Consider the following 20982-nt stretch of genomic DNA (forward strand, 5'->3'; position numbering starts at 1 on the left):
AGCATGAGGTCAGGCCTTCTATTTATGGCGCAGCAGCTGCTTCTCGGTAGGAGGCAAAGTGAAAACAAAATTACAGTAATTACTACATTTCGCTGGTATTTAAATAAGCCTTCATAAACCTACGTGTTGGAGATCACCGGAGTTCACCACTATGGTGTCCGTCGTACCCCTGGCGCACTTTTAAGGGACACCATACGTTATTATCAAGGGCATGCACTAAAAGTCGAAACGAATACTTGTCTAGCCATAAGTATTATTGTTAATGGCATGAAGCTTACTATTATTTACAATGTCTAAGGATGGTTAATTAATTGGAGCGTAAATGTATTCTATGCGGGGTTGCTGAAATATTCCTAATTAATCGTTAGCGAAGCTTTTTTTATGTATAGAAAGCTTCACCTTACAGTTGGTGCGAACCAACGAATTGCAAACGAGCTCCGCCCACAATACCGTAGTTCACTTGCTTTCGCCTCTGAAAAAAAGCGGAGTAACACGCAGTCCGCTCGCAGCTTAATTACTTTGCTCGGCTAATGCAAATTCTAGGCTAATCGGAAAATAAAAGCCCGTTTTTATAAGCTAAAATATTAGATTTCGCTTAGCATCGATATCAGTATCACTCGTAAGGTTTGCCACGACGTTCAAGTTTATTCCGAAAACCAGTGACACACAGGCACCTCTGTACGGAGGAGACGACCGTTATTGATGTGCGAAACCGATTCAAGTCACGATGGTAAGCAAGCCCCATTCGCAGGCGCAAATGTGCAAATTGTGTTTGAGTTTGACAGCACCCATATAACTAACTTTTTCAAGCGAAGCTTGTATTAGCTCACAAGTTTCGGTGGCGTTGTCGGGGTAACGCAGAAAAACCCAGTTGCCCCCAGAGCGGAGCAGCTGCGGGAAAGGGCTAGCAGCTGTGCCGCGCTGGAGCGTGAGTCACGAGCAAGGATCCCAGCTGCATAGGCGCGCGCTCATACCATGCACACAACCAATCAGAGCCGTTTCGCTTCTGCCGGGAAGGGAAAGAGCAGCAAAGGATATCGCGCGCGCTGCGCCGTCTTCGCTTCCGTTCAGTTCAGTGTCGGAAAACGGATGAGATGACTACGCGTTGTGCGTTCCCCCGAGGAACAGGGAGCCTTCGACGAGCGGTGGCGAGAACTCGCCCGTGAAAGGGCTCGCCGTCGGTGTGCCGATCCAGCCGTTAGAGCCGTCCGAGTCAAGGCAATCCGACAGCAACGAGAAGAAGATCCCTAGCTGAGGAAGCGGGTGGTCTAAGCAATCCGGCACCGTTACCCGTAGGCTACTCACCCGTGACGAAGGTCAGGTGCACGCAGGACAAGCTTCCCCATTTTCCGGTAGGGGAGGGGTTGCTCATTTTTTTATTGCGAAGCAATACTACTTTAGGTCGCACTTCAGCCCGTTCCGTGGCGAGGCGGTGGTAGGCACCATTGACCTTTAGCGTGACCTCGCTGCGTGACGTCACACCACGTGACCTAGAGTGACGTCACACCAGCTGTGTAAAAACGGGGCCCCATCTCACGCCGTCGCGAGGCGAGGCGGTAGCCACCAACGGCGGCCTAACTCGCGCTCCTCTCACCAGGGGCGCTACGGACACTATTGCTTCGCAATCACCAGGCTTAACCAAGCTAACCCACGGCCGTTTTTATTCCCAGGTTGTCGTCCACTATGGTTACCGGGATTTGAAAACGAAGAACTTCTTGGAATTCATGATTAGAATACTAATCAACTACCTGTTATACAAATCAACTACCCTGTCGTATTTTTCGAGAGAACTGCGCAATGGCACGACGTTATAGAGGCTGCCAAACCTGCCAAAACCCCGATATGATCATGAGGCACGCCGTAGTGGTGGACTTCGGACTAGTTTCGACCACCTGGGGTTCTTTAACATGCACCCAATGCACGATGCACGGGCGGTGTTCTCGCATTTCGCCCCCAGCAAAATGCGGCCGCCGTAGTCGATATCTGATGCTGCGACCTCGTGCTTAGCAGGGTAAAGCCAAAGCCACTAAGCAACCACATCGGGTGTAAGTAAAACACCAAAGTTGCGTGTTCACTGTAAATAAGGTCCTTGAACCACAGTTCCCGTGCGCCAGGTGAAGCATCAAACAAATCAGTTTTGGCTGTACTGTGGTCGAGATTTAAATACATTAACGTCATGTTTTTTTTCTTCTTTTGATGTTGCCTTCACTAGTTCACCAGATGCTATCAATGTCTGAAAAGTCCTAAACCTCATGCTTTGGTCTTTCTATGATCAGAGCAAGAAAAACTGAATTCCAAAATATTTGTTTCGCACTTCAGCACCCGCTTTCAGTGCGCAGCGCATGTCGCTAGTGAGAAACTATCATCTCCTTGGACTGCGGTGTACGATACTCGACGAATGTTTATACCCCTGTGGTTGTGCGTCTGAACGTGATAAGGCTAATCGCGCCCTACTTTAATCGCGCCCTACTTACTAACTTAGGTTCACGTTTATAGCGTCGAAACTATTCTATTCAACATTCGGTAGTAGCGTGACCTTCAGTGATCGGCCCTACTGTGTGTGATCGGTGCTGTTGCTCTTCCTTTCCTTTTTCCTCCCCTCCTTCCTATCTTCCATTTCTGTGTTGCTGTCACCTCCCTTCTGAAGAGTAGGCAGGCGTTGTGCCCCTTCCGGTGGCAGTTGCCAGCCTGCTCCTCGCTTTCCCTTTCCTGTTAATTGTGTATATGTGTTCAAAACAAAGAATTTCGGATACTGTAGCGCGCTGAACTGTGGTATAATAAGTGAAACAAAGAAAAAAAGAAACATAAGAGTCAAGAGTCGCCGTCACTGCTCCCACTTTTCTTGCTGCTGCAGCTCCAAGTCGCTAAGTTTAGCTACAGCTAACCTCCAACTTCCATTTACGGCTGAAGATAGTTACAAGTGGGCTTCGACGTACATCTGAGCTCGAGAGACCTCCGAGAGACATGCTGCAAACTGGGATAAGCTCCTAAATAATGCTAAAACCATTAAAAGAAAGAAGAATCTTCGGGAATCTCAAGCGCGTAACGAGAAAAGGAAAACGATAACAAAGGATGGTATACCAGAGAAATTGACGAATAAGCAGGCAAATTATCGGACCTCGAAGCGTCATGGAGAAAAGCAAAACAAGCACAGAATGATAAAAACCTGCGATGCAAAACACGGGAGCACGAACAGCTACGCAGCTAACGCAGGTCAAGCGTGGATTGACGAGCCGTCTAGGAGGGTCTTTATCTCGGTACATATTTCCTGCTTTCTCTTTCCGCTGTGTTGCTGCGTTATTATTCTAGATTGCTATACGTGCGCTTCTTCGGGCTCGGGAGTGCTAAACTCCCTGGTGTGTGGGCTCAAATTTTGTTAGCGATGCCGGTTTTGCGACGCATTATAAGAGAGAGAGAGAGAGAGAAGAAAGAAAACTCGGCCTCATCTTTCTTTGTTGCCGAGGAGCGTGGGGAGTTTTTGTTAAATAGGCAATGCATGCATAGCTGGCAGGATGCTTTCTGAGCGACCACCGCGGAGTTTTCACAGGCTTTCGCGATAACCGATGCGCACGGATGTCTCGAACTCACCCGATATACAGGCACACACGCTTACGACACACACGCAGACATAACGTAGCGCACGCAGCAATTTACACTCGCAGGTACTTTGAACGCTATAGTGTTAAGGTCCCGGTGTCGTGGAAAATGCGGCGTCAGCGTCAACAGTATTATGAGAGAAAAATCGTTCTTAACCACGCATATGCCCAACCACGCAGCGCAGAGGCGTTACTGGACTAAGAGAATTTTTCAAAGTAAAATGCGTCAGAAAAATCGTAAAGTACGACTTACACATATCCTACAGACGTGATAGAGTCGGATTGTAATTTGGATATACGAGAAAGCATAATTCTCCTGCGCGCAAACTCAAACACAAACCCCTTTTCCAGCGTGTCTCTACCATTCGTAGAGCCGCGCGCCCGGTTCCCTGCAACGCCATCCAGATGGCGCTCGCCTCCGCGCATGCGCGGCCCAGGCAAGAGGCCGCGTTTCTACAAGAAAGCTCGCCTTAATGAATTGCATTTGCCGCCAGCGTTTTCCGGTAAAAATGACGCTTACATAAGATGCAGTTGCCGGGAAGCCTGAGAAGCAGTCAGGAATTTTTGAATGCTGTCGCGTTGCACTCCTAAAGGCGGAGCTTAAGCGCCCTCAACTTTTCTTCTTTTGCCTACTTGGGGCTCATATGAGCCGCATACCTTTGTTTCGTAATATTTTTTTCAGCAGATAAAAAAATACCTACATATCAAAATATAAGCTTCTGCAGTTTTAGCGTGTAAAACTCCTTCGACATCATTTGCTGCCCCGTCGTGATAACGCAATGACGTGGCTGCGTGACTTTGGCATTCTGGGGATGAGCCAGAGGTCGCGGGCGCGAGTCCCTGCCCCGGCGGCTGTAAATAAATGGGAGGTAAATTCAAAAGCGTTTGTGTACTTAGGTTTAGGCCGCATGTTATACAAAACTAGCCCGGAGATCCTCACTACGTCGTCTCTCACGGCTCTCACGGGTGTTAAATAGCATAAAATCACCGTGGCAATATTTGTGCGCGTGTTCCAAAAACCTACAGCAGGCATCTAGTCTAAGAAAGTCTCTCTGTATCATCATCTTATTTTAACCTCTTGTATCCTCATCTTATCGCACGTCTACCTTCTTACAGATCGTTTAAGAGGCAAAGTTTCGTTGCCCAAGAAATAAGCCTATACATGCAACTTGTGAAACGCGAGCTGAAATGCCTCCCCCGACCATTGCTTCGACGTGCGTAGAAAGTAGGAAAGAAAAAACCTGCGTGTTGAAGCAAGAGAGAAAGTGGGCAACGTGTGGAGGGGGGGGTGGGGGGGTATGCGTTGCGATGCGCTTTTTCTCTGGGTCTCTTTCACTCCTTTCAGGTGAGGTTTTGCAGCATGAGAGGTAAGCCTCTCTACACTATTCGCGGAACGTGATCTGGAAAGCGTTTTCTAACCGTTACCTCAATTACCTCTACGCGGACGTCGAAAGGAAGACGAAAAGAGAGAGCTCTCTGCAATATGCAGCCAGAAAGGATGCCACGGGGCGTGGCTGCGAGGGAGAACAACAACGACGGGAGCGTCGGAAAAACACCATCAGAGGCTCCTCGCCATTCTCCAGATACGCGTGACTGGGGACGACCTTGGCCTTGACTTGCAAGCGAGGCACCAACCGCCGGCTGGGCTGCATCTGCCCTTCAGCGGGGGGTCCCCATGGTATCTCGCCCAGACCTTGCGGCGCCCATCCGCAACTGGCTCCATGACGAGCAAGCTGCAGAGACAGCAATAACCACTCTTACGCAACACACGCTGTTCAAGCCTCGGGACGCTGGCGACGTGCTAAGCTGTCTGCCTCCTGCTCTGGAGCACGCAGTAGACGTTACTTGCTCGTTTTTATCTCTTTATCTTTCGAATTGAGAAACTTCGACACAAAAAAATAAAGAAACAAAGTAGCGGAAAGCGAAAGCTCGCGTGAGGCAAGCAGAAGATATTGCCGCGATGACAACTGGGCACACAGTAAGGCGCTGAGGAGGAAGCAGAACAGCTTGCTTGCTTCCCTTCGAGAGTGGCTTACACCCATTATGGGGCATTGGCCGAGAATCGGGTGATTTGTGAAAAATGGTTATAGTCTTAAAAGAAGCAGTACTGAGAAGTCTTGAATAGCTGCAAAGAATAAATTCAGATAATATTTCAGAACAGCTCCGACTGAGCCGCACGTCTGCCTTCTTCGTCTTCGTCTTTCCGACGCACCCGCGGTTCGCCACGACAGCTGAAGCGCCAGTCGTCTCGCAACGCGCAGAAGAATGCACTGAATGCCCGTGCCTTATCGCGTATACCTGCCATCAGATTACACAGCTGCCGCGAGAGTTTTGCTTCCCCCTTGGTGCTTGGCTCAGCCACAAGTTCGACTGACGCTACCCAGGATTCAAACGAAGGCACAACTCTCATCACCAGCTCTTAAACAACTCTCGTTGCTGTTGCTGTACGAACAATACGACAATCATACCCATATATACACTGATGGTTCAAGCACCGTGGACGGATCTGCAAAATCAGTAACTTTTTCTGCGAAGAGTCACCACCTACAAGTTCAAGATATCGCATCAAACTACATCCACAGCCGCGGAGCTTGCTGCTCTTCGTAGCACATTACGCATAATTCGACAGGAACCGTGTCAAAAGCGGACATTTTCAGTGACCTAAGGTAGCTCTGCATTGCTTACTTTCCGCCTTACGTTGTGGACCCTACGAACAACGTGCTACAAATCCGAAGGCACCTTCATTGCCTCATCGAGTAGCGACACGACGTCACATTTCAGTGGCTCCCTAGCCACTGTGGCGAAATGGGTAATGAACAGGCCGATGAAGCTGCCTGGTTTGCTCATGAAGACGGCATGCAGGAGCCAATCCTGCTGCCAAGAACACATGCAGCAGCGCAACTTCGAGTGCTTGCATATGATGCCTTACAATCGCTGTAGAACCCACCTATAGTTTCCAGCACACACGTCTACATCTACTGGACCCCTGTCTGGAACTTCAGCCTCCACCTGGACTATCCCGGCCCGAGACAAAGGTACTTTACCAATTGTGGCTTGGCGTCGCATTTACGAAGTCGTTTGCCTTCTGCATCGGATGGGAGGATAGTGCTGCGTGTAACCACTGCGGTGACGAGGAAACTATCGAACACGTTTTTTGTTATTGCCCCCGATTGACTCGCGACCGCGCTGGCGCGTCGTCATGACGGGCCGCTTTCAGAGCAGTCCTGGAACGCCGACCTATACAGTCGTCACACCACAAGACAGCGAAGGCACTCTTGACATTTTTACGTTTGAGTACACTATCGGAGATACTGTAACTCTCATGGACCTTTACGACCTTCCCTGCATTTTCCCCCGTTAGTTTGCCTTTTATCTCCGTTGTTTTTTTTCGTCTTTCGTTTCCCCTTACCCTTCCCCCTGTGCAGGGTAGCCAACCAGAATCTCGTCCGGTTAGCCTCCCTGCCTTTCCCATACCGTTTATCTCTCTCTAGGAATTTCGGTCTTCTTCGTTCGTTTACTCAAAGAAAAATCGGGTGATTTAGTGACCTTCATCGTGGGGCATACTCCGCGACACTAACAAAAACGAACGAACAAACGAAAAAAGAAAGAAAAGAAAGAAAAAGGAACTCAGTAGAGAAAGCAAATGGGGTGTTTCACCACAAGTGCGAAGAATTGCCACCGGCAGCTGGCGCAACATGGGCAGCTGCTGCATGCGATCGAAAGGATGAGGATGGTGCTAACTGTGTAGGTGTGCGTCATAGTCTTGCAAAGACATGTCGTCAATTGCTTCGCCCGAGCGTCTCCCTTTAAAGTGCCGGCATAAACGCGCTGCGGCGATCGATCAAACACAGCATGAGCAGTTATAACGCCATACCAAGAACGATCCAGGCGATTGTACGTAGCAGAGGCAGGACGGTACCACTATCCACCAACCTCAACCCGTACTTACCCCGCACACGTAATGCATCGAGTATTGGTTTAGCTTCGCATAACTTGCTAAACGTCACCCCTCACTGATTAGGTCGGTGTTAGGAAAGTTCGAGGTCAAACCACTCCCCCCTGCAAATCCAGCTTGTCTGCGGGAAGAATAGTCTTTCGGGCTAGCGCACGGAGCCAGTCTAAAAGGGTTGCCCCAACTATCATGCACCTAGATTTAAAGATATGCAAATGCAATCCAGCTGGACAGGACCAAGGTAAACTTGCTTGCCGTCGTTTGGAGATACTCTGATTACGTTTAACATTCCGCCTAATTGCATAATTAGTCTTAATTAATCAATGAACTTCTCAATTACTATATTTCGATGAAAAGTGTCAATGTGAAAATTGTAGAACAACATGAAAAACTCCCGATACAGCTTTCTGTTGCTCAATACGTGCTACATAAAAACGCTTTTTCCTAGCGTGAGAGAAGCGCGCGCGAATGCACGCGAAATCGCCGCGCAACTGGCCGCTCGAGCCACTTTGCGCGCATTCGCGGGCTTCTTTCACGTTCAATCGTCGATCTCAAGTGCCGCCTTTTCTTTGTACCCAGAAAGCACTCCAGCACATAAGAGTATTCTTTACAATGCAAAAGTAGGTTATATGACGGCTGGCGCTTCACGAAAGGTTCCAAGTTCATTTCGCGCTGCTTGCTCCAAGAATGGAATGCCCAGGTCCAGTTCATCACGCAGCAAACCATCTCTTCTCTCCTGCCCATATTTATCTCTCTGTGAATTTGTATATATATTATTACGATATCATCGAGTGATGCTGAAGGTACAAGCCGCCGCGAGAACGACGACGAAGTGTGTCTGTGCCTTTTGGCCGCGAGCGAGTGTCGGCCTGGCGATCTGGCTCCAGTGTAAATAACCTGTATATAGCTTCTTTATTCTGTGTCTTTCCACACGTAACATTCTGGTGGAGGTCGGCGATCCACACGGAGGTCCACACGTAACAATATGTTATGAAATCAAGCAATAACAACCGGCGGTGAGCGTACACGCGTTTCAAAAAAAAAAAAAAACATACTGTCAATCACGCTTGGCAGGACAGCGTCGCCGTCCGGTCACGGATCGGAACACGCAGGGTGGGCTACACCGCGACGGCATTTGGAAAGCGCGACGCGGTCGTTTGTGAGCCGTATGAGCAGCCGAGAGAAACCGACTCACGGTGTGAGCGGTGACCGTGAACGACAGATTGGAAGTCGGTGTTCAACCTCCTTGTCGCGTGTGGCATCCCTGGACACGGAGGAGGAGGAGGAGACGCAACGCGAAGCGAGTACGGGACCGAAACCGGGTGACCGGATCTTTCGGTGCGTGGAACCAACGCGTGACGCCCTCGCTAACTGCTGGTTACGACGGCCTCGAAACTGGCAAGCTATCGGCCTTTGTATCCACCGTCATGTGATCCCTTTTCTTTTCTTCCTGTACTATACGATGAAACAGAAAGAAAAGAAAAGAAAAGAAGAGAAAAGAAAGAAAGAAAGAAAGAAAGAAAGAAAGAAAGAAAGAAAGAAAGAAAGAAAGAAAGAAAGAAAGAAAGAAAGAAATTAAACAAGCAAGCAAGCAAGTACGCAAGGAAGAAACGATGAAATAGCGTAATTGTGGCATCGAATCAAGTACGAATGTTCAAAAACTACGGGCTTCCGATCAGGGATCATATCGCGAATATTTTTTGTATATGAATGTACGAAAACGCGGAGAGAAATAATGCGAGAACTGCAAAACATACCAAAAAGAAAACAAACAAACGGGAGGAAGGGCGTAAAAAAGGAGAAGGGATGTGTCACCTCGCCAACCCACATGCGTATTCGCTCGTAAGCGCAAACACACGCACACATACGTTAAGTTTGCCGCATAACACCCCTTCCCCGACCCACTCACCCACTCATTCACCCACACATGTAGGCACACACGCACATTTCCACGCTCAGCCATAAGTACGCGCACGCAAACAAAGAAGGAACACTTTCATTATTTCTCTCATAACTTAACCAATTCACGACAAATAAAGAAGTTGCACTGCCAAAGAAAGTCACAAAATGATAGGTGAAAGAGCAATTAAATGGTTTCATAGGTTGTGAAAACTAGGAACATTAATGAGAAAACGACAATTCAGCACTGCTTCCTATTGTTCTTGTCCTCCGCCTTTGTTATTAGTAGTATACCTCTCTGACCTACGGGTGTGGATTATGGGCACTGCGGAATTACTAGAGGAAAATTGCTGGATCCGCTTTTCAGAACTGGAGGAAGCAGAAGTTTATCAGTTATTGATGGTGCTTAACAATGCCTCCACATAAAAATGGTAATAGAGATCTTTACTCTTCGACACAAATTTATGATTTTGGTAGGGTGAAAAGTGCACCAGTACCGTGACATGAAAAGTGTTAGGCTGATATATTTACTTCCTGAATTAATTACTGACTCTCGCAAATCTAAGCTGCCACGAACATACGCTTGCCGGCCTTGTACCGCTCACGCGACGCCGTCGCTGTCCTGGGCCGCAGCCTGACTCTCACTCCTCCTCCAGGTACGAGTATTACGCTAGGAACCGATAACGTTGGCGGCCCAGCGGCCTCATCGCACAAGGTTAGCCTAAAATCTTGAACAACCTTAACGAGCGCCGATTTCAGCGCCAGGAACGCTAACTTCTGAGCTATACACACTCTGGGCCCTAGTCCGAAAGGCACGTAGGTCCCATTCTGGCGACTTTCGCTATTTTCTTCGGCAAACCTGTCCGGGAGGAACTTCTCAGGCTCCGACCATACTTCAGGGTCGTGGTGGATGAGCCACGGTGTAACCATCACGTTGACACCAGCTGGAATGTGCTGCCCACAAACAGTCGTGTCCAGAGAGCAATGCCTTATCAGATACAGTGGGACGGGCGGGTAGAGGCGAAGACCTTCGTAGATCACCATGTCGATTCTTTTTAGCCGATGCAGCTCGTCGAAGTTCAGCTTGATCCCATCTTCAGAAGAAAAAATGTCTGCCATCTCCTTCACTACTTTTTCCTGCTCGCGTGGATGTCTCGCCAAGAGATACACGAGAAAAGAAAGCGTGGAAGCCATAGCCTCTGTGCCAGCCAGCAGAAATATTGCCGCATTGGACGAGATGTACTTGTCGCTCAGGTGTTTGTTGAGCTTGCTAGGTTTCTTTTTCACTATATTGAGGGTTTCCGCCCCCAAAATCGTTTGAAGCACGCTGGGTTCTTTTGGAAGCTCTCCGGAACGGCGTAGGTCGATGATGTGCTGTGCGTGGTTCATAATGTTCTGGAACGCTCTAGCATGCTTTGTGAATGGATATATCAGCGTAAGGACAGCGCGTACGACGGGTACCGTAAACGCCACTTCGATGGCTGAGTTTCCCAGCTCCTTAGTGACTTGCTTGAGAGACTCCAGGATAGGCTCGTTGCAGCCCTCCTGAGATTTCACCTGTCGAAGAAGCAAGCAAATTGAACTGATGACGTGAAAGTGTTCCCAAGAGTAGGAATGTAAGAACAACACGCACAGAAGCACCTACCTTCTGTGCCAGTACCGTGTTCATGAGAAAGTCGAAAGAAAAGTCCAATGCACGATCGAACACTTCTACGTGTCCATTCCTCAGGCTTATCGAAGATATCTGCTCCACAAATCTAGCGGCGCACAGGTGTGCTACCGTAGAGAGATCCTTCATCACACTTGAACTGAAACCGTAGTTCAACGCCGCCCTCACGTTCGTCCATTTTCTGCCTGGAAGCAAAGATAGAGGGTGTGATAGAAACAAAAAAGAGAAGCGTGATTCAGTTCTTTTATGCACAATTGTGTTCTTTGGGGGCTGCCAGGGCGTGCTAACATTCGTTGCCCCGCCGGCTCGCTATTCCACTTTCTCCGCGCGAAAAAGAAGTGATTAGCAATAACGTTCACTACAGGATATATTTATCAGATGTGATTAAAGCCAGTCGGTATCTACATCGACTGAACTTTGGCTTTGAAAGAAAAATATATTTTTAGCCTTGAGAGTATGGCTTGCTGTTATTGTCCTGGTATTTCTTTTTTTTTTCATACAAGAAAAACAAGTTTTCTTGAAGAATCGGAGATAGTTATTATCCAATTTGAACGGTAAATTCAGGTGATATCGAAACCGAGCGTCGCAGGAGCACAGGAATCCGCTATCACACATCACGTCGAAACGCCCCACGACGATAAACGCAAGGAAACTCGAAACCCCACGTTCCGGAGTCGCGGCAGCTACTGTTTGGGCACGCTTTACAAACAGGCTTCCCAGAAGACTTCCGGTCAAGCCCGCTGGAACATCGCAAGTTACAATAGCCCAAAAATTTACAGAACCCTCCAGCTGGCATCAGTTTTGCTGTGAAGTTGCAATGTTCTACAAGTGAATTTTATTGTTCAGTGCAACAAGAAAAGCCCATACACGAGATCGACACATGCTGCGCTTTCTTTATATATGAACACATCAAGAATGTCTGTCTACAGTAAACTATGCGCAAAATACTTCCGTTTTCTTGGCTAACTTGACTGTCAGAAATGCATGACCGGAAGTTTTCTGGGGCCATGAATGCACTGCTGCCACAGCGTGGACGAAAAAGGTCTTAGACACGTCTCGGGTCACGATTTGCCGCGCATTTACTTGCCTGTCGTTTAAGCTTCGCCTCATACTTCTTTACGGCGCGTCGCTGTATCACGCGCAGCGGGACGCGCTCAGTCTCGACATTGCCTCATTTGAGCCTTGGACTTTGATGAGTATCCCGAACTAGGCGCGATTTTCAAGATTTCTAAAGGAGGGGTGTGCATGAAGATGTCACTGCCCCCAAATTGCCAAGACAGCAACCCCCCAAGGCACAAATAAACAAACTTGGAAGTCTTAAGCTTCGGCTTTAAGAGTGGAACGCGACAGCGTTCCAGTCCCTTATTGCTTATTGCAGTCCCTTATCCCTTATTGCCTCTCATGCTTCCCAGCAACTGCGGCTTACGTAATCGCAATGTTTGCCGGGAAACGCTGGCGGCGAACGCTATGCACGAAGGCGAGCTTTCTCAGGGTGTCTAGAAAGTTGACATTTCCAAATTCCCTGAGTTTTCCAGGTTTTCCCCGAGCCCCTTTGCAATATTCCCTGAATGAGCCAGAACTTTGTTTTATGTCAAGACAGGCTGACACCATGTTGCTCGATGCTGTCACTCTCTAGTAAGCATGTTGAAACAAAAAAAAATGACTTAATCCAGTTTGAATAGTAAGGAGTAATATTTATTTTATTTAAAAAGAAAATACAGGCCACAGCGAAAAAAAAATGGTAAAACCCATTCCAAATTGAGTCTAACATATTCAAATACGAATGGAAAGGAGATGCATACATAAGTAAATATTTTTGATTATGAGAATATGAGAATACAAGCTCATCGGTATGAGGCCTGAACTTTGTCACAACTAAGATTCGCTCTCAGCAGCTGGAAAGCCAACCTCAACTGTCCTGACTTACTCTCAGCCCGTACACAACATCTCAGTGTTGGGTTTCACTGCTTTAAAGAGTTTATTTTGGTTTGAATGAAGGACACCTGCATCTCGGCGTCAGCGAACACTTCGTTTTTTGCGCTCAAGCTCCTTCAAAGAGGCGACGGCACGCTTCCTTTCCCGTTAATTTCTCAGTGCATCGGTCCGTTCTGTTCTCGTCCTCCTTCTGCCACTAGTTCACCCCATGGATTATTTGAAGCATCCTATTGGTCAATTGTACAGTCGACGTTCGATTTTTCGGACTCCGCCGCAATAGCATCCGAAAAATCGGGCAGTCCGAAAAAAAAGTGAACGCATGTCTTTAAATGCCCTTAAGGGCTAAAATTGCCACAGGCACGTCCGAAGAAGCTCTTAAGGCCTGCCAGTACACTTCTTAGGCATATCGGTGCTCGTACTGTGACAGGAGACGGGCGTGCACGCGTGTGTAATTAAGGAATACATACTGTGTCTCGTGACAATTGCCCCTTCCCACGCTTGTTATCCTTCACCGCATAAGAATGCTGTACTAAGGCAAAGAAAACTTTCAAAGACTGGCATTACGCAACGTCTTGTGCTCTGCGAGCTTCGAAGCCAACCGCGAGGATTACAAAGGCGGATCGGTGCCATTGCTGACAGCGGCAAATTCGTTCAATGAAAAACACAGCACCGCACGGCAAGAAGCTTAATAGCGAACGTAGAAGTAGCTAGGCCTAACGTTTCCGCGGTGGTGGCTACGACTGCCACCGGATCTAGATGCTTGCCAGAGTGGCGGTTCGAGGCGGCGAGATAATAAATATGGCGGCGGTGGTGGCTTTTATTAATGTCATTTCAGACGTGCAGTCAGGGCAATATACATTGACTATATGGAGTACGCGGTGGTGCCGCGAAACCGTGCGAATTATCGGACATGTTCGAAAAATCGGTCGTTAACTACTATGGCAATACCTCGTGCCAATGACACGGCGTCAATGACGATTCGTTGCAATTCCTCTCTTACTGGAGCCAGCATTAAAACGACTTTCGTTCCCTTTCAATAAAGTTACAGCTAATTTTCCCTGATAAAAGCACAAATACCCTGAGTTTCCTGGGCGTCGGCATATAAGCCTCTTTACAGCTGTAATCCGTGACCTCCCGCAAAAGCATTGCAGAAAGTGCAGCCCTTACTTTTCTAGTAACGAGCAAGTCCAGAGGTAAGCTAGATAGAATGTGAGAGGGGGAAGAGAATGGGTAGAAGCGACACAGTCGAAAAACGAGTGAAAACAGCTTTGCCACTCTCGCAGACAGAGGGGGAGGGCGATAGGCAAAAGGTGACGTGAGAAGACAAATAAACGCTACTGATAGCGGTTGTCGGGAATCTGGATAAATTTAACTGGAAGGTACAGTACATGACAGTACGTTTCTGCTATTTCTGAAAAATAAAGACCGTGCAAATATGTCAAGTGGACAACTTGCGTAGGTCGTGCACAAGACGAGCCGCATTAAGTAAAGCGCACGGTGTTATCCCCACCGCTGCAGCCGCATTTCGACGGGGTCGAAATAAAAAAGCGCTCGTGCACTTAGATTTAGGGACAAGTTAAAGAACGCCACGGTGTCAAATTTAATCCGAAGTTCGCCACTACGGCGTGCCTCATAATCAGAATGTGGTCTTGGCACGTACAGCCCCACAACTTAATTGAAATTTAATACTTCTGCCCCCATTCGATGCGCCATGTGAGACAATGCCTCTCAGAGGTTATGAAATATGGCGCACAACAATGAATCAAGCAAACACCTCTCCCTGCGTGTTCTCTGTACTACGCAAGCGAACCGCAGTAGTACCTGCAAGGTAACGTTTAACATCAACTCACGTACCGCTCTATTGTTGGACTAAACGGTGATGAAATAAAACATTCGCTGTGAGCATCACCGCTAATGATGGATAATCAAAACAAACAGCACAGAAAGCTTCGCGCACATCGATTCCATCAGTGCGTGGGATCCGCACGAAAATATTATGCGGATTCCTCGCAAGAATTAGTTAGTTAATTAGTCTTCTGAAGCTCACGTTATTAGGGGCAAAGTATGTCCGCCTCACGTAGGAACTCGTCTGCAAAAACGCCACGCTCGCTGCTCTCATTATTTTTTCGATAAGAGATCTGTATTGCCTAAAACACACACACACACACACACACAAACACACACACACACACACACACACACACACACACACACCCTGTATAGTACCGGGGCACCAAACCGAAAATTCCGGCGTACATCTGGAAAGTTCGTTGATCAACGAGCAGCGATCTGCTTTCTCCTTTTCAAGGGACATGGTGCCAATGATATTTATGTCTCGCTGGTGCGGGTGGCCATGAAATTCCGAAAGCAGTTCACTGCTCGTGCTTCACCGCACATCACCGCAAGCTCGGCGTGAATCTGCTTGGCATTGTGTTCCTTGAAATGCAGAAAGGTTGCTCACTGCTCGTGCTTCAACCAATTTTTCCCGGACGCCGCTATTCTTGTTTTGATGCCCTAGCGGTTTTCCATGGGGCTATATAGAACACCAGTCTTATATCCCGCTAGAAGAAGAGAGACATGCGCTTACAAATTTGTGCTGCCAATAATACGAGCTTTACGAACGCCCTTCATACCTGCACTGTGTTCTACGCCACAAGCGCAGCAAAATTTTCTTGATTCACTCAACAATTTTTTCGCAAATAAACAATAGCCTAAATCATAATCAGCAGGCCTCTTTCCTATGAGTCCATTTGGGAAATTACCGGGCCAATAACTCTGGAAGCGGCGCCTGTTGCAATCCTCGTAATGCCGTCTTTCGTGCAACGATGTTTGGCATATTTGCTTTCTTTTCACTGTTCTGCGAGAAAAAGACCAGGGAGTATAATGTGAAGGCCATAATACAAAAGTTGCTTATGAAACCAATCGATGGCGTGGACCGGCTCCCATCGTATAGCCCTAGTTACAAAGTGAGCCTGACATTTCCCCCAACTTTCTTGTTCCTTCATTGTTAGCGATAAAGAAAATTACTAACTACAGACTCAGAGACATTGAAGCTATATGAGTAAAAAAAGCTTGTCTAGGAAGGGTTTAGACATGTGTACTCAGTTTCACTTTTTTCTTTCTCGGCTTCTTCCTAATGACTCTACGGATAATGTCAAACTTACCGCCAAGCTGAAACAGGCTGCTTTTGAAAGGCTCCGCATCCACGAAAGACGTCGGTCTGTCCTGAAATATCGCCGCTTGCTTGACAAAGCACTCGTGCGCTATTTCGGGGTCTGTGATGACCAAAAAAGGCTCACTCCCCACGTAGACGCCAAAGAGCTTTCCGTGATCTTTTCTCCATTGCACGAATGTCTGGAAAAATGCATTCGCGCGTGAGTAATCCTTTGCGATGCGACCCTTTTACGACACAATACCTTATCGGCAGGGGCTTTTTCGGTACACTGCGTTATGTTGTGAAAAATGCAATTTAATTTTTTTTTTGCTACAGCTTACCGGGAACACCAATAAAACCCCGCTCATTTCCATACAAAACCACTAATTTTCGTTTTCATTTTTTTGCGCAGAGGTATAAAAGGCGATATTAGCAAATATTTCATGTTAGTAATAAGGAGATCCAAAATCAAGAATGGGACTGACTGATAGAGTAGCACACTGTGGTATAAAGGTTATAAACAGGGATAAGGTGAGTCAGAAAGTGCTGGCCAACGTTTCGATAGGAGGACCTATCTTCGTCAAAGGCGGCCTCGTCATCCTCAGCATGTTAGTTTTAAAACGGGTTAGTAGAGAGACGTCACGTGTGGTTGTTGTCGGTCGCGGCTGGCTGTAAATAAGAAGGGTGCGTTTGTGCTCGCTTCTGCAGAAATCATTGCTTCAGTTGATGTCAAATACTTCGTTTCGCAGTAAAATACAGCTGTCTGACTCTAGGAAAACCAGTGTAATCGTAAGCGAATGCTAGAAAGGGAAAGATCAGATGTAAAGGAAAGGAAGTTAACCAAGATTGCGCCTTTTTGGTTACCCTACACGCGGCGAAGAGGAATGGGAGAAAGATAACTCGTAGACAGCACAGAACGAGACGAAGATAACCCCCAAATGCTGTATAACCCAGCAGCGAAAATAATGATGGTCAACTATAAAAGTGTCTTAGTGCAAGACTATGACATCTCAATGAATTGTTTAAATGGTGGAGGCTTTTGCACTTGGCACCTATTTCAGTGCATGAACACGCAGGCTCTCGTTCGATTGCTAAAGTTAAGAAGCAGCGGTTTCTATCTGTACTTGGCAGACAGACTACATGGAAACGCCGAGCACCGGTGGTTGACTTCTGATGAGAAGTGACGTGTCCATGGGAAGCATAACTGCGCCAAAGGGTTGACGTGATGTCCTCCCACAACCCTTGAAGTTTGAGAATACCTACACTTTAGCTCACCTTTATATTGATGTCATATTAATGGCATGAATCATGTGCACGTCCGCTACAAAGGAACTCTACAATTCATAGCCTGTTCTCGCCTTGCTTACGTCCTTGTTCCTCTTTCGCGTTGTTCACTTACTATGATGAATTGCCAACCAGCCGCTTGAGTCACTCTGCTAAGCTCTCAGAAATCGAAGCATGGCACATTTCTTTCACGCACCTCGACGCGGCTGTGGTCCATCTGCTTCAGATTGCCCCACAAGAAGTCCGGCTTTGGCCCAGGAATTCCGAGGTCTTTGAACAAACTAAGCCTGCTGCGACGCTTCAGCAACCAGAACACGACTGTGGCCACGGCGAAAGCAGCGATGGCTGTGGTGAGAATCGCCGTTTTGTCCATGTAAAAGCTGTAAAGGAATCGATTGTCAGAAGGGCTTATGCAGACTGTGTGGGAAAATATACGCGGAGGGTTGAGTGACGCACATTAGCTGAATGCGATGTCTTTTTTTTTAAATAACTGTTCAAACAGGCATAACAGAACATATTGTGGTTGATGAAGAGTGAAGCTTGCAACCAAGGCAAGTGCGCGAAATTAAAAAAAAAAGTGCTGAAGTTACATTTATGTTTAACAACTGTCCTGTGTTACAACAGTCTGCACAAAATAATTGTCAATCACTGTTTACTTGTTCAAATTTGTCCTCATTCAGCTTGCACAGTGTTCCTCCGCGCAAAAGTTTGTTGAGTAAGCTAGCAGAAAATCGTGAACTCTTGCTTGTTATTGCATTGTTGAACACAGGCGGATTCCACTAACAAGCAACAAGATGAGCGGTACGGTGATAGTTTGCTACGGCAGCGATTTCAAAGAGATTCTGTCGCATAATTCATAGCCACGACCACCAACTGGTTTGAGATTCCACCACATGCACCCGCGTCTAGCCTGGGCAGTTTGCGATGCTATATCGCATTTGGTCTCTGACACCCCTCGTTTTTTAAAAACGCTTTCTTTGTCTACCCACACCCCTCCTTGATTTTCTTAATAACCTTGTATTGAGGCTATCCTATTCTTGGGCAACTGGGTATGTGGCACCGGATGCTCCGGATTATGTGTGACGGGATTTGGACCGACAACTTAGTGCCAGTGTTAAAACCTGCACATATAATATCGGCTTATAGGTGTCTCTAAAGCACACAGGCAGTATCTAATGCACTACTCACTCCTACACGTACACGTACACGCCTTCTGCACGTTCACGGCCTTCTCACCAAGGATCCCCCGTCCTGCCGACTTTGTGGCAGGACAGGGGACACCCCTCGTGTAATTGCTGCTATTCTGCTCTGCCTCCCCTTCCATCGTCCACTGAACGTGCCCTCAGCCTGACCACCGAGTGGCTGACTCTAGCAGCCAGCCAAAGAGACCAACAGCACCTGGCGGATTTCGTCAGCGCAGCGCTGAAGTAGGCCGTCAGCGAGACATATGGACTGACGGTTTTGACTGCCTTGCCAGTATGAACAATAAAACGTTCTCTCACTCTCCAGATCGGGCGCGTCCCACAGTCACTGAGGAAATATTGAAACCCTGACGTCTACATTAGGGCTTCTATAGTAAGTGGATACCTATCATACGTCTCTGTACGTACGCTTCACGTCACCATCTCGATAAGCATCGAACATCGTATTCGCGCCTTCATGACATTTCTACGTCGGCGTCTCGCATTGTGCCTCCACCTGAATTAATGCGTTCATTTCGGCGTACCTTGTGAACGGCGCAGTGCGTAAACGCAAGCATTCCGCGACGTTAAATTTGTGACCTGCGCAGTGCATACATATCAACGTTCAGTGAGAATACACGTCGCATAGCGTGAAAACAAAGTAGCCAGCTATTCCGCAGCACGTATAGTTGTGCAGTATACAATTAACCGCTTCACAATATCCTCGCATCACATAAAGTTCAAGATGTGCGTCAGACCTGCATAGCCTTTTCTTCCGTTGCTATCACTATCCATGACCCATCGTAGCCCCTTCAATTCCCGAGAGAGGCCTGATTTGTTGGTCATAGACTCCTGGTTCCTCTTTAACTACAAACAGTTTCAACGACACCATATCATTTCATACGGAAAACGTAAAACGACGTCAAATACGCACCTTAGAAAAAGAAGGGCTCCACTTACCCCTCTGTAAGGCGTGAACACTGAGGAAAATGCGTCAGAAGTTGTACTGCGGCGCTGTCGATTTCATGGCGTAATAATCCAAGGGGTCAGTACAAAACCGGATTGTACGTTTCGGACACAACATCAAAGTATCGAAGCGTTCGCAGCAGCTTATGCGGCGGTCCAGTAACGAGAGTTGACTGCCACCTGGGTGCTGCCTGAATGGTTTGGTTAGGAGCGGTGCTCTTCGACTGGTGTATGATGCTCGTCGTGCGCCGAATGAGAGGCTTCGGAAAAAAAAAAACATCATTAGTGCTTCCAGACTGGCTAAATGCCAATGATGGCTGGGACCAATCTCCACCAAATCGGCATGGCCGTCACTCAAGGGGCAATTATTTTGGCCACGCTAGGAAGTGGTAAACATGCCTCGGTTGATACATTCGTGAGGCTATTTTCGAGCTGACAAGGACAGAAGCTTGGGCTACTTGGATGAACATTAGGAATGGCAGAGCAGCGTGAAAGACATTGACACAAAGGAAAATACACATGGACACGCAGACAAACGCTCACTAGCTTTGCTTTATTGCTTACACGTGCGGTATGAAGTATGTGCTGTATAACCGGATGCGCATGAATGGAAAAACAGAAAACAAAAAAGGGCAGCTATACACACAGAATACGAAATTATGTTGTTCAGATGGCGCTGGAAACAAATATATTGCAGTCTTTGGAAAGTGCTACATTAATTAGGGAGGGTGCTGAATGATGCGCTGATGCACCTGTTTGCCATAGACATAAATCAGGCGTAATTGAACTTTTTTATTTGAATTTCAAAGATCATCCAGAGAAATGGAAAAACATATTGCAACTCTAGAAAAAGGATAGTAGTTGGCCTGATTGGCGATTATTATACGATCACCCGCGGACTTCCCATACTCTTGTGCACTATTTCAATATTTGTGGTTCGTATCCAGGATCTCAGCAGTGTATGCCTAAGTGATATCTCAATGCTACGCGGAAGTTATGTACAGGCGCTGTTTTTAGCATCTCAGTGAGGTAGCGACCACTTTCCTCCAAGCATTATGTCTATCGCAAGCCAAGGGGTCCCGTGAACGACAATGCCAGCGGAAAGAACAAACCAATATTCCTGTGCATTTTACGTGCACGCTTCTATGCCTGAACTGTCTGCGTTGACTTTCCTCGCTGAAACTGGACAGAGCTACCGGGACTAAGAAAACGACGTCGACGTCAACCAGTTTCCCTTCCAATCGGAAGGTACTGGACATACGAAGTGCGACTTTTTCCTTTATTAGTTGCCGATAACGCTCGTTCTTCGACTTGTGTACTAAGCCTGCCCCCATCAAAACAATCAG

The 20982-nt window shown here is 47.4% G+C and overlaps 2 protein-coding genes across 3 annotated transcripts in view; both read right to left on the bottom strand.

The window, feature by feature from the left end:
- LOC126522045 (cytochrome P450 3A24-like) overlaps window positions 1-20982 on the bottom strand; it is a 281688-nt gene that overhangs the window by 27623 nt on the left and 233083 nt on the right. The window lies entirely within an intron of this gene.
- Window positions 9531-20021, bottom strand: LOC126522046 (cytochrome P450 3A29-like). 2 transcript variants are annotated; one of them, XM_050170828.2, is made up of 5 exons: window positions 19631-20021; window positions 17686-17869; window positions 16216-16405; window positions 11093-11301; window positions 9531-11004 (listed from the first exon to the last, which is right to left on the bottom strand). In XM_050170828.2, exons 2-5 carry the CDS (start codon window positions 17860-17862, stop codon window positions 10009-10011), a joined length of 1572 nt encoding a protein of 523 aa, XP_050026785.1. In that variant the 5' UTR covers window positions 17863-17869; window positions 19631-20021; the 3' UTR covers window positions 9531-10008. The 2 variants fall into 2 exon arrangements, with proteins under 2 accessions (XP_050026785.1, XP_054922201.1); XM_055066226.1 differs by having other exon boundaries at window positions 11093-11297; window positions 16212-16405.

Source organism: Dermacentor andersoni, chromosome 6 (genome assembly GCF_023375885.2).
Source record: "Dermacentor andersoni chromosome 6, qqDerAnde1_hic_scaffold, whole genome shotgun sequence".
NCBI lineage: Eukaryota > Metazoa > Arthropoda > Arachnida > Ixodida > Ixodidae > Dermacentor > Dermacentor andersoni.

Coding starts and splice junctions, on each gene's coding strand:
- LOC126522046 (XM_050170828.2), bottom strand. CDS start 17,862: ATGGACAAAACGGCGATTCTCACCACAGCCATCGCTGCTTTCGCCGTG. Junction 11,302..16,215: donor CAGCCTGTTTCAGCTTGGCG/GTAAGTTTGACA, acceptor CTTTGCTTCCAG/GCAGAAAATGGACGAACGTG. Junction 11,005..11,092: donor ACACGGTACTGGCACAGAAG/GTAGGTGCTTCT, acceptor CTTCTTCGACAG/GTGAAATCTCAGGAGGGCTG.